This window comes from Balaenoptera physalus (assembly GCF_965194825.1).
Source record: "Balaenoptera physalus genome assembly, chromosome: X".
Classification (NCBI taxonomy): domain Eukaryota; kingdom Metazoa; phylum Chordata; class Mammalia; order Artiodactyla; family Balaenopteridae; genus Balaenoptera; species Balaenoptera physalus.
In genome coordinates, this window is record NC_138903.1 from 91,256,048 (window position 1) to 91,268,343 (window position 12,296).

The 12,296-nt window shown below is 37.5% G+C and overlaps 2 protein-coding genes across 4 annotated transcripts in view; both read right to left on the minus strand.

Moving 5' to 3' along the window:
* BEX3 (brain expressed X-linked 3) overlaps nt 1-12,296 on the minus strand; it is a 265,627-nt gene that overhangs the window by 59,439 nt on the left and 193,892 nt on the right. The gene's annotated exons all lie outside the window — the stretch shown is intronic.
* On the minus strand, nt 7,105-9,401 carry TCEAL7 (transcription elongation factor A like 7). Of its 3 annotated transcripts, none has more exons than XM_082447834.1 (3): nt 9,317-9,401; nt 8,665-8,735; nt 7,105-8,283 (listed from the first exon to the last, which is right to left on the minus strand). In XM_082447834.1, exon 3 carries the CDS (start codon nt 8,267-8,269, stop codon nt 7,967-7,969), a length of 303 nt encoding a protein of 100 aa, XP_082303960.1. In that variant the 5' UTR covers nt 8,270-8,283; nt 8,665-8,735; nt 9,317-9,401; the 3' UTR covers nt 7,105-7,966. The 3 variants fall into 3 exon arrangements, with proteins under 3 accessions (XP_082303960.1, XP_082303961.1, XP_082303959.1); XM_082447833.1 differs by having other exon boundaries at nt 7,108-8,283; nt 8,665-8,696; nt 9,317-9,394; XM_082447835.1 differs by lacking the exon at nt 8,665-8,735 and having other exon boundaries at nt 9,317-9,400.

The following is a 12,296-nucleotide window of genomic DNA, read 5'->3' on the forward strand; positions in this document are numbered from 1 at the left end:
TGTAATAAAGATAGCCTTTCAAATCCATATGGTCCTCAGTCCCAGACTTCTCAGCCTGAAGGACGGAAGTTCACTGCCATTCTCATCCTCATCAGGGGGTGTCATTAAGTGAACCTACATATATGCATTATATAGTATGGCCATTAAAATGTGAATGTGTAGAAGCTGATAAACTGGTCTCATCAATTCATAAGAAGGACACACGGAATGATAAGTAGATTAGGTGCTAGAATCCCAGCCTTGACACACTCCAGCGTTAAAAAGTACATAAAAACTTTGAACCTCAGTTTCTTTATCTGTAAAATTAGCATAACATCTATAACATAGTTTTAAGTCCATGGATCTAAATGTAGAAAACACTAAGGCAAAGCACTTTATTTCTAACATTGAGATAGGTTTAAGAGGACACAACTGACCTGTTGGAAATGGTGTTCTGGCTAAGTAGGTAAAACCCATTGACATGAGCATATTTAGAGAATGATTATGGACTAAAATGTGAAGGTCAAAAACAGTTTAGAGAAAGTGGCAGTCTTCAAGAGCTGGGGTAGTCTGAAAAGACTACAGATCAAAAAGGTTTTTAACACAGTCCTGGTGATGTGAGGGGAATAGACAGCCTTATGCATTGCTGATGCTACTGTAAATTGGTACAAACTCTTAGGAGCAAAATTTGGAAATATTTCTAATAATTAAAATGCATATAATTTTGTATTGAAGTGAAATTCACATAAAATAAAATTAACTATCTTAAGTGTACAATTCAGTGACATTTAGTATACTCACAAAGTTGCACAACTGTTACTTCTATCTAGTCCCAAACATTTTCATTACTCCCAAAGGACACCCTGTACCCATTAAACAGTCACTCTCCATTCTGCCCTGTCCCCAGCCCTGGCAACAACTGATTTGTTTTCTGTCTTTATGTATTTACATATTTTGACATTTCATACAAATGGCATCATACAATATGTGACCTTTTATGTTTGGCTTCTTTCACTTGGCATAATGTTTTCAAGATTCATCCACGTTGTAGAATGTATCAGTACTTCATTCCTTTTTAGGAGTGTATAATAGTCCATTGTATGGGCATAACACATTTTGTTTATCAACTCATCATTTGATGGATATCTGGGTTGTTTCCACCTTTAGGCTATTGTGAATAGTGTTGCTATGAACATATCTGTACAGCAGTTTGTTTGAGTACCTATTTTAAATTCTTTGGGGTTCATTTCTAGGAGTGGAATTATTGGATCATACAGTAATTCTGTTTAACTTTTTGAAGAACTGGCAAACATTTTCTCTACAGGGGCTGTAACATTTTACATTCCCACCTGAAATCTATAAGGATTACAATTTCTTCATGTCCTTACCAACACTTGTTATTTTCAGTTTTACGGACTAGGGTCATCCTAGTGGGTGTAAGTGGTATCTCATTGTGGTTTTGATTTCCAGTTCCCTAATGACTAATAATGTTGAACATATTTTAATGTTATTTTTGACCAACTGTATATCTTTTTTGGAGAAAAGTCTAAAGTCCTTTGCTAATTTTTTAATTGAGTTGTTTGTCTTTTTGTTGTTGAGTTGCAGGAGTTCTTTATATATTCTAGATACTAGACCCTTACCAGATATATGATTTATAAATATTTCTTCCATTCTGTAAGTTGCCTTTTCACTTTCTTGGTAGTGTCCTTTGATGCACAAGTGTTTTTAATTTTGATGGCGTGCAATTTATCTATTTTTTTTTTTTTGCTCATGCTTTTGGTGTAATTTTTAAGAATCCATTGCCAAATACAAGGTTATGAAGATTTGCTCCTATGTTTTGTTCCAAAAGTTTTATGATTTTAGCTCCTATATTTAGGTCTGTAATCCAGTTTGAGTTTATTTTTGGATATAATGTGAGTTGGGGTCTAACTTCCCTCTTGTGCATGTAGATATTCAGTTGTTTCATCACCACTTGTGGAACAGCTTATTCTTTCTCCAATTGAATGGACTTGTCACCCTTGTCAAAAATCAATTGACCATAGACATATTTCTGGACCCTCGGTTCTATTCCATTTATCTATATATTTATCCTTATGACAGTACTACACTCTTCTGATTTCTATAAATTTGTAGGGTTTTGAAATAAGAAAGTGTGAGTCTTTTTACTTTGTTTTTTTGCCCAAGGTTTCTTTTTTACCTATTTGGGATTTCTTGCAATCCCATATGAATTTTACTATTAGCTTTTCCATTTCTGGAAAATAGATTGTTCTTGTTTTGATAGGAATCACATTGAATCTGTAGATTGCTTTGGGACTTATTGCCACCTTAACAATATTAGGTCTTCTAATTCATGAACATGGGGTATCTTTCCATTTACTTAGGTCTTATTTAATTACTTTCAGTAGTTTTTTAATTTTCAGTGTACATATATTGAACTTCCTTGGTTAAATTTATTCCTAAGTATTCTGGTCTTTTTCATGCTTTTGTACATAGAATTGTTTTCTTAATTTCATTTTTGGATTGCTCATTGCTAGTATATAGAAATACAACAGAATTTGGATGGCTGATCTTGTGTCTTGCAATTTGCCAAGTTCATCTATTAGCTCTAGTAGCCTTCTTGTATATTCTTTGGGATTTACTATATATAGTATCACACCACCTGCAAATAAAGATACTTCTTTTTCAATTTGGATTTGATTTATGTCTTTTTCTTGCTTAATTTCTCTGGCTAGAACTTTCAGTACAATATTGATGAAAGCAGGCATCCTTGTCTTATTCCTGATCTTACATGGAAAGATTTCAGTCTTTCACTGTTGAGTATTATTTAGCATTGAGTTTCTCATAAATGCCCTTTATTGTGTAAGACAATCCTCTTATATTCTTAGTTTGTTAAGTGTTTGTATTACAAAACAGTGTTGGAGTTTGTCAAATGCTTTCTTTTGCATAAATTGAGATGATGTGGTTTTTTCCTTTCTTATATTAATGTAATATATATTACATCAATTGATTTTCATATACTGAATCACCCTTTCATTTTGTGCATAAATCCCAATTCATCATGATGTAAAATCCTTTCAATATTCTGCTGGCTTAGTTTGTTAGCATTTTGTTGAGGATTTTTGCATCAATATTCATCAGGACTTTTGAGGTGAGGTATATGTTTCTGGCATACACTATGGTAAATAAACAAACAAGTAAAATTATGCACATACCATATGACCCAGCACTTCCACTGCTTTGATTAACCTAGATATATATACACACATGCTCAGAAATGCATAGATGGAATTTTACTGTGGAACTGTTTGTAAGAGTCAAAATGTTGGAAATAGCCCAAGTCATCAAAAGGGAAAGGTCAAATAAACTATCCTCAAAAAAAACTACATAGTCATTAAAAAGAATGATATTCTTTATTGAAGCATCTCCAGGAATATTGTTAAGTAAAAAACAGTAGGACAGTAAATGTAATTTTATAACATTTAGTTAAAATGTATAACAGAAATATATAAATTTCTAGATGGATAGCTGTCAAGCTGTTAAGTGTTTAATTGTGGGGAGGGGTTTGAAATTGTGTTAAGGTGTAGTTAAAGCAGTATATTAAGATGAACTAGGCTATCTCAGTGACTTTAAATGGTTTATTACTCCTTCATGTCAGTTCAGTGAGAGTTATTGGCTCTACAGCATAGCTCTGCTCCATTGATTATTTGGGTATCTAGCCTGCATTCATCTCACAGTTATGTGTTCCAGATGGCACACATGGTTTCCAAGGTTACTGAAAGGAGTGTGGAGAGGTCACCCCGCAGTGTTTATAAGCCTTAGATATGTCTTATATTACATTTGATGGCCCCAACATATGTGCAAGGGAGGCTAGGAAATGTAAAAGAACATGAAATTTTTTGGTTTTTTGGCCTCGCTGCCTGACTTGCTGGATCTTAGTTCCCCGACCAGGGATTGAACCCACGCCCTCTGCAGTGAAAGTGCAGAGTCCTAACCACTGGACAGCCAGGGAATTCCCAGAACACGTACTTTTTGATAAAGCAATCTTACTTTCCAGAATCTATTCTATAGAAATAAAAGCACCAGTAAATTGAATATCTGTACAAGCATGTTCATTGCAGACAGCAATTCTTTTAGTGGGCAAAATATAGAAATAGTTTGAATGTTAATTAACAGGGGAATGGTTTGAATAACATAAGTTATAGTCATACTAGAGAAAGTAGATTCATTTGCATTTGTATTTACTGACCTTTGGAAAGTCCTATAAGACTTCCAAGCTGAAATAAAGAGACACAAGGTAAATGTGTAACTCAAAGTCATATGATGACATAAACGATAATGGTAAAGGTAGCTACATAGCTAAATAAAAAAGCAAGTAGTTTTGCATATTTGGTTTATAACTCCTTTTATTCTATGTGACTTAAAAGACAAATGCATAAAACAATAATTGTAAAGTTATGTTAATATGCACACTCACCATAGACCCTGTTTCAGGTGAGCTGTGCAGAAGGAGTCTTCTTATGATCAGAGAGCCTACTGGTTTATAATTCATAATTAAGAGCTGCTGAAAGTCATAATGTAACATCATAATATTTAGTTAAAATGCAAAACAGAAATATATAAATTTCTAGATGGATATCCCTAAAAGTGATAAGTATTTAATTGTGGGAAGGAGGTTGAAATTGGATGTGTGGTTAAAGCAGTATATTAAGATGAACTAGGTAATTCATTATTTGTGACAATAGCAACATAAAGATATATAATGTCTTTATTTAACAATTATTCCTGGAGAGGCTTCAATATAAGAATCTCATTCTTTATAACTACCATGTAGTTTTCTTGGTATAGCTAGACCACAGTTTATTTGACCTTTCCCTTTTGATGACTTAGGCTAGTTCCAATATTTTGGCTCTTACAATGTCACAAAAACATCCATCTAGGCGTTCTGTGCACATGTGTACATATATCTCTATTGTAATACAAAGCAGTGGAATTCTGGGTAATATGGTATGTGCATATTTTTATGGGTTTGTTTATATTTTTCCTTTCCATTTGTAAAAGCTATTGGGGTATTAGAGATATTTTCCTGTTATCTGTTATGATATTGCAAATATTTTTCTCCCAGGCTATTTCTTGTTTTTGGATATTTAATATTTTTTTCCTTTACAACTTCTGGATTTTCTTTCATGTTTAAGAAGATAATCACATTACAAGACTATATAGTTTTCCTCTTAATTTTCATTGCAATATTTTATTTCTGTTTTTCACATTTTCATCTTTAATCCACCTGGGATGTATTTTTGTGTATGTGGCTAGTAGGAATCTATGTTCATTTTCTTCTGATTGGATAGTCCATGTACTTGATTCTTAGGTTAAAAAACCTCCTTGAAAATGTGTAAAATCTTTAAATAAAAATGCTTATAGCTAAATATTTGCTCACTGCTGTGATTATTTCCTTAGGACAAAGTTCAAGCAGTAGAATTTGGGAATCATGGAGTATGCAGAGTATAGAGCTTTTGGTACTTACTGTGAATAGAAGCAAAAAAAATGAATATAACAATTTACTCTCTCATTGAGTATGAAAATGCCTACATCCTCAATAAAACTGACTATTGTAAGTAAACATTTGTCTATTTGATAGGTAGATAACAACTTGTTTTTATTTTATTCATTTTTCATTTGTCTTTTTGCCTTCTACTAAGGTTGAATAATGCTTATTCTCCACATAGATTTACTTGATGGGTACCCTCAATTTTCAGGCTATGGTACCAACCATTTTGACTTTCGGGAGCCCTTAATTATGAATTGTAAACGATTAGGCTTTTTGGTTATAAGAACACTCCTTCTGCACTGCTCAGCTGAAACAGGGTCTATAGTGAGGATTTTTGAAGCAGTTTTGAAGAACATGATTTCATGGGAACCCCAAAATGAAGATTCCAAGGCCATATGCACAGAAATTCTGACTTTGTAAGAGTATGTGTGTGTATGGGGAACTATTTGTCATAAATTTGTATTTGTAATAAGCACTCTAGAAGATTATAATGTCAGGAGCTGACTTTTTGAGAGACATCAATTAATTATACAAGGTTATAATAGTTTTATAGACTGAATTTGGGGAATAACCCCTTTCTTATTGGGTTCTTTTTGAAAATGTAAGTTATAGTTTCTAGAGAAATAGATTATTTCCAGTTTTATGCAATCAGAAGTAAAACTGGGCCAAGAACACTAGAATTCTAATTAAGTAAACATTTATTAAGTACCCACTATGTGTAAGTCACAGCAGTAATCAAAAGAAATATAATGAAATGATAAAATATAATGAAATATAATAGTCTTTACTTTGAAATGGAAAATGCAAAAAGTCCAGTTAAGAAATAATGCTTAAGTATACATATATACATATACATAAAACGATATATGTACATATATACACTAAAAGGTATAAATACATATATTTCTATATATATGTATATATTCATATATATAATATGTGTTATACATATATTAGTCTTACAAAGAATTCTTACATATGTTTCAGGATTGGAAGGGATGGAGAGAAGGGGATTGTTTCCCTAGATCTATTTCCTGCATTACTTTGTGCAATTTACACATGTCTCCTGAGAGTCTTCTGAACCTGTAGGGCAGGCCTGACAGGAGCCTTCAGGGAGAAATCATCACACAAGAGAAAGAAGACAAAACCTCAGTTCTTAGACTTCGAGCAGCAACTCTGACTATAGTATGACATGTTTTGCTCAAATTTGAACCCTGGTCCAACCCCCAAAATAGACTCATCATGTCTCACCCCTATGGAGGAAGTGTCCTGTGGCTCAAAATGGAAAGGGCTGTGTTACTAAAAACTCTGCTAAACACTGTGGCCCAAGCAATCCTGGAACAGTCCCCACCTGTGTTAAGCATCACTATAAAGCAGAGAGAAGTTTTAGAAGACAGAGTGGGGGTTCAATGCACTGGGGACTCCAGGAAACTCAGTGGGGCTTTGGCACTCAAGGACTCCAGTGCACCACCAGCAGCAGGGACAGCAGAGAGCAAAGGGCCCAGGAGAAAAGGCAGCAGTGCCCAGCAGGCCTGGCAGGACCCAGGGGAGCCAGGGGTGGGGCTCAACAGCAGAGGCCTGGCATGGGAGTCCCCACCTCCCTGCCTGTTGGACTTGCTCCTGAGCGCAGGTTGAGTCATGCCAGGACCCTCCCTCCCTCAAAACTGATGTTCTGTAGTGGGTTGGGGTTCTGTATGCATAGGTGGGAACAAGAGCCCACCAAGCACAGCTCAGAGTCACCTCATTTCTTCTCCACAGCAGCCCTGTGAGGCAAATGTTTTCCCATGAAAAGACTGGGTCTTAAGCAAGTGTATCTACACTAATTGCCAGTTTTATTTCTCTGGCTAAGAGATCCAGAGATAATTTGAAGTTTACATTTCTTTCTTATAGTTCTGTTATTAAGAGTTTATTAAGTGTTTCATTGCCCTTCAAAGGTGATTGACAAGTTCTTTTATTGTGTCTGTTTATTTTAGTTTTTTGTGACACAAGTAATACACACATATACACACATTTATATTATTCATTTTTTTGGAAAATGGGAAGATGCAAATAGGCAAAAAATAAAATAAAATACAGATCACAGAGATTCACTTAACCTTTTGGTGTATAATAATTCAGACATTTTTTGCATTATGACATGTATAAATGTACATATAAGATATATATAGATAGATATATCTATATATATCATTTTGCAACATATTATTTTCACTTTACAATATACAATGAGCATCTTCCCATGCAAACGAATGAAACAACCCTATTAAATGAGTGAGATTGGGTTAAAAGATGAAATGGTAACGAGTCATATGTAAATCAAAGGAACACTGAAGGATTGGAATAAAATAGTAGCAAATATTTAGCAAGAAAACGCAGACAAAAGGAACCAATGTTGCAATATTAATAACAGAAAATAGTTGAATTCAGGGGAGAAATGCATTAAATGGGATAAGGACGGTCCCGAGAATGCCTATGGTTAGAATGCAGAGCCCTAAATTTCTTTCTCAGACCCCTTATCTCTTCCAAACACCTTTCCATCTCGTCTCCCTCTCTTGTCATTTCTTCATCCTTAAAATGCCTATAGTCTATGTCCTCTTTAAATTCCTCGAGAGACTGAAGCAACCTTTGCCTAAAATTCCCTTCTGTTTGTTGGCGTTCGAATTCTCCATAGGGGCGTTCTTCCTCCCTCTTTGGCACGCTGCACTTGGGCTTTCCTTCATTTTCTTTGCAGGATTTTTGCATGATGTTGTGGTTTCCTGCTTAAGTCCAGGGAGAAAATGTAGAGTAAGATTGCTTCATTTCTTTTCATTCAAGATTGTCAGTTTCTCTCTGAAGCTAGATACTCGCCTAATCTCCCACCCCTGCTTCACTGGTCCAGCCCTCCGAAGTTCGAGATGCCCCCCCCCTTACCCCTTCTCCGCCTCCTTTCCCCTCCCTCAGCAGCCCACCATTTCTCCAGCAGACGAGGCTAATGGCCTCTCTGATGGGCGGCAGGAGGGGAGCAGACAGGGAGTTGAGCTGTGGGGCCGCAAATTTTACCCAGCTCTCGCCCTTCCCAACTCCCACCCTCAGAGACCCCCTTCTGAGTGCTTCCCTCCCTGAGACGATTCGTGATAGTCTCCTCCTCTTTTACTTGCCTGCAGATGTCTGTGAACCCAGACCCTCAGACCTGCAGACAGAAAGGAAGGGGCGGGAAGGAGGGAGTTCTCTGTGGATCGACGAGCGCCAGAGACAAGACACACGTTATTATCTTGAATCTAGGATCCTCATCACCGTTGTCGCCCCAAATTTCCTACCTCCTGTTTCCCCTCCTGTTCTTATCCCTTCCTACTGAATCTCTGCCCCCAACCCCCACCCCTCACCCTCAGGCCTAGTCCTGCAAGGGCCCTGTCCCCTCCCTCCCCACTCCCCCGCATCCCTCTCGCAGGCTAGCACTGAAAGAGGCGAACTAATTTCAAATTATCTCTAAATCTCTCTGTCTCCACCTCAGGATTCCAGCCTTTCTCCACGCACCAGCCCACACCTCATTTCCTCCAGCGGAGTTGGGAAAAGAGAAGAAGGATAAAGGGAAATCTTGCTAGTCTGAGAGAAGCTGATTATTTCTAAACTACACTAAACCTCTGGGTGTCTCTCAGGAGACTTCCACCTACTCCAGCGCCACCCCCCTTCAAAAATATAATTATCTCCGACGAGTTTGCACGGGTTTGGAGAAAGCAATCCTAGACATATTCTAGGCACTAGATTCAGCCACTACCACCCCAAGAGTCCCAGTGGTTCCCTCACACCAACCTTCTGGGATTTAAAGAATTTACGTCCTCTTTCTCTTGGCCACAAGCACGAACGCCTGCAGGGCAGTAAGGAGCTGGTACCCAGAGGAGAAAGAAGCCCGGGAATATGAGGACTTCACGTCAGCTCCTGATCACGTGAGAATTATGTCATCCTCCAACTCTGGTCCCCACTTTCCCCTCCCACCAGCTGTGCTGCAGAAATGGAACGGCTTACCAACCTCCCACCACCCCCCACCAGGCCCTGTCACTCATTTTTGTCATTGCTAATTCCAGAGGTCAAAAGTGGCCCCTTCTCCCTGTAGTTGGAATTTGCCTTTCTCTGATCACCAGAGAAGGGCTGCATTTTCCCATAGTCATATTAACAATTGCTACTTTTTTAATGGTTGTGTGGAGAGAGAGGATTATTCATCCTCTTCTAAAATACAGGAACAGAAAGGTAGCAGTCTTCCCTCCACCCACCCTCTCCCCAGTCACTAATAGCCACCATTTTCCTTGCACTTCAGTTCTTGCAACCAAATTGGAGGGGGTGGGGTAAATTAAGAAAGGAAGTAATGACTGGGATTGTGGTTTTTACTTTCATTCTGAAAATGTCCTATTCTTTTCCCCTTTTCCCCCATAAACATATTATATTCTTTTAATAATCAGAAATATGGTAACAGTATGTACATTTGGAAAAAAGATTCAAGATAGGAGGATAAAAAGACCCAGCCACCTGTTTCTGTTGCTGAGTCATAAGATAAATATAGACCCTCCAAGCAGACACATTCTTGGAAGTTTAAAATGTACAGGGCAACTGGAGGCTACCTTTCTGAGGCACTCCTGAGCATGTGAGGCCTTTTCATTAGGTGAGCTCCTGAGTCCATAATCCTACACACCTAGATTTTCAGATCTCAAAAGTCAGTCATGAAATTTTACTACTTCGATCTCAGTATCATGCCCTCTGTCTCCCAGTTTGTACCATGCCCTTGTATTTCCCTCAGTACTGTGTTTAAAAGATCCCACCTTTCCTCAACACTCTTATTTAGAATCCAGGAGTTTTTCATTTCTCCCACACATCTCTATCCTATTTATGTTTCCTTAGACCTTACTCAGCCACACTGGGGAATTAGAAGCACTAACAGAAACTGGCCCCATTTAGTCACTTATCACACAAAACTTTTTGTTGCTAAGGCTTTTGGTACTAATCTAAGTGAATCTGTTGTTGATTGGTTAGCTTGAAATATATGCAACAGAAAGAAGGATATGTTCTTTTTTTTAATTTTTTTTTTTGGCTGCACCGCGTGGCTTGTAGAATTTTAGTTCCCTGACCAGGGATTGAACCGGGCCCTCTCAGGCAGTGAGAGCACGGGAGTCCTAACCACTGGACCACCAGGGAATTCCCAGGGATGTGTTCTTAGTATTTGTTTTTAGGAAAACAGTGGCTCATTATAAATGCAAAGTTGCCACTAACCACTTTGAAGTAAATGGTTCCAGAAAATATTTAAGAAGAGAAAGAGAAGAGATCTTAAAAAGAGTAGAGCATTGTTATCACAGTTATTAAGGAATGGTTAGTTGTGATAGAAGCAAAAGATTTGTTGTTGGGGTGGAGAAATCCTGAATCCTCTGTAAACGGCTTTTCATGCAGATCGTTAGATTTATGTGTTTTTTTTTTCCAATTTGAAAGCAGTCGTTCTTTATTAACTGACCAGATTACAAAAATGATGGCAAATACCATAGTTCATCCTTCTAATAAGCCTGCTTTTCTGGTCTTCCCTGTTGCCAGCATCTCCACCTTCTGTAAAATGCGTGGTCTTTTTCTTCATTGTCTTCATGACTGACAAATACCAAGTACTCCAATAAGTGGCAGGTCTCAATGATTACCTCCAAAGTATCTCAGGAATCCTTCCAATTCCCACTCTGGCTTCACTGCCACTTCCCAAAGGCAAGCAGCCATAAACTCTGACCACTACAACAACATTTACTGGCCTCTTTACCTTACATCTTGCTACCTTCCAATAAAATGAAGATTCTAAACAACAGATATGACATGTCACTGCCCTGCCTTATTTTACTTCATTCTCCAAAAATTCTATTAGATCTGGACAGCTTTGGTTTATCTAAACATTTCACAGAATACATCTCCATTTATAAGTAAAAGCTGTTATAAAAATACATGCAAATGCAAGCAAAGTAAGATATTGAGTTAGATTTAATTTGTTTCCCTACTATTGGTTGATGGGACTCATAGGTGAGGACAAAGAGGCATTATGTATCATGAAAAAAAAGTCCAATAATTGGGACCTGATACCTTCATAAGACCTTACCAAAACCCGCCTAACCCGTGTATCTACAACAATGTCCCAGTCCTCCTTCTCCCAAATCAGTGTAAGGAGACAGGTAAGGGTGACAGGTAAAGAATTGTGGGAGCCATAGACTTTGTGGGGAGTTCAGTGTCATTCATTATAACAACAATAACAACAACAACAACAATAGTACTTCATACTTATGTAATACTTGTCATATACCAGGCACTCTTCTAAGCACTTTACATATACTAACGGAATTACTATTCGTTACTACTCACAATGCTATTATTAGCAAACTAAGGAGTACAGAGGTTAAGTAGCTTGCCCAAAGTCACACAGTAAATAGTGGAGATAGAATTTTAACCAAGGTATTCTGACTCCAGGGTTGGCACATGGTGAAAGTCAATTCTATCCCTTTCTCGTGGATGAAAGGAAGAGCATAGTTCTTTCCTCTTTTAAACCAAGTGGAGGTGGAAGCTGTAAGAGAATTACATACAGAGAGAGGTCTGCAAGAACAAGGTACTGGTGTATGGTTCTTAGTTAGATCACTGCTGATTCTGTTGATCCAAAAGAGATAGCAGGGTGAAGATAGACACATAGTGTACTCTCCCCTTTGCTATGACAAGGAGGGGTGAATTTTCCTGTGTGTTAGGTGGACACCAGGCTGACTTGCTGGTTCCTTTTCCAATATGGCTT

Excerpts from the sequence above, each read along its gene's own strand:
- TCEAL7 (XM_082447834.1), bottom strand. The coding sequence starts at position 8,269 with ATGCAAAAATCCTGCAAAGAAAATGAAGGAAAGCCCAAGTGCAGCGTG.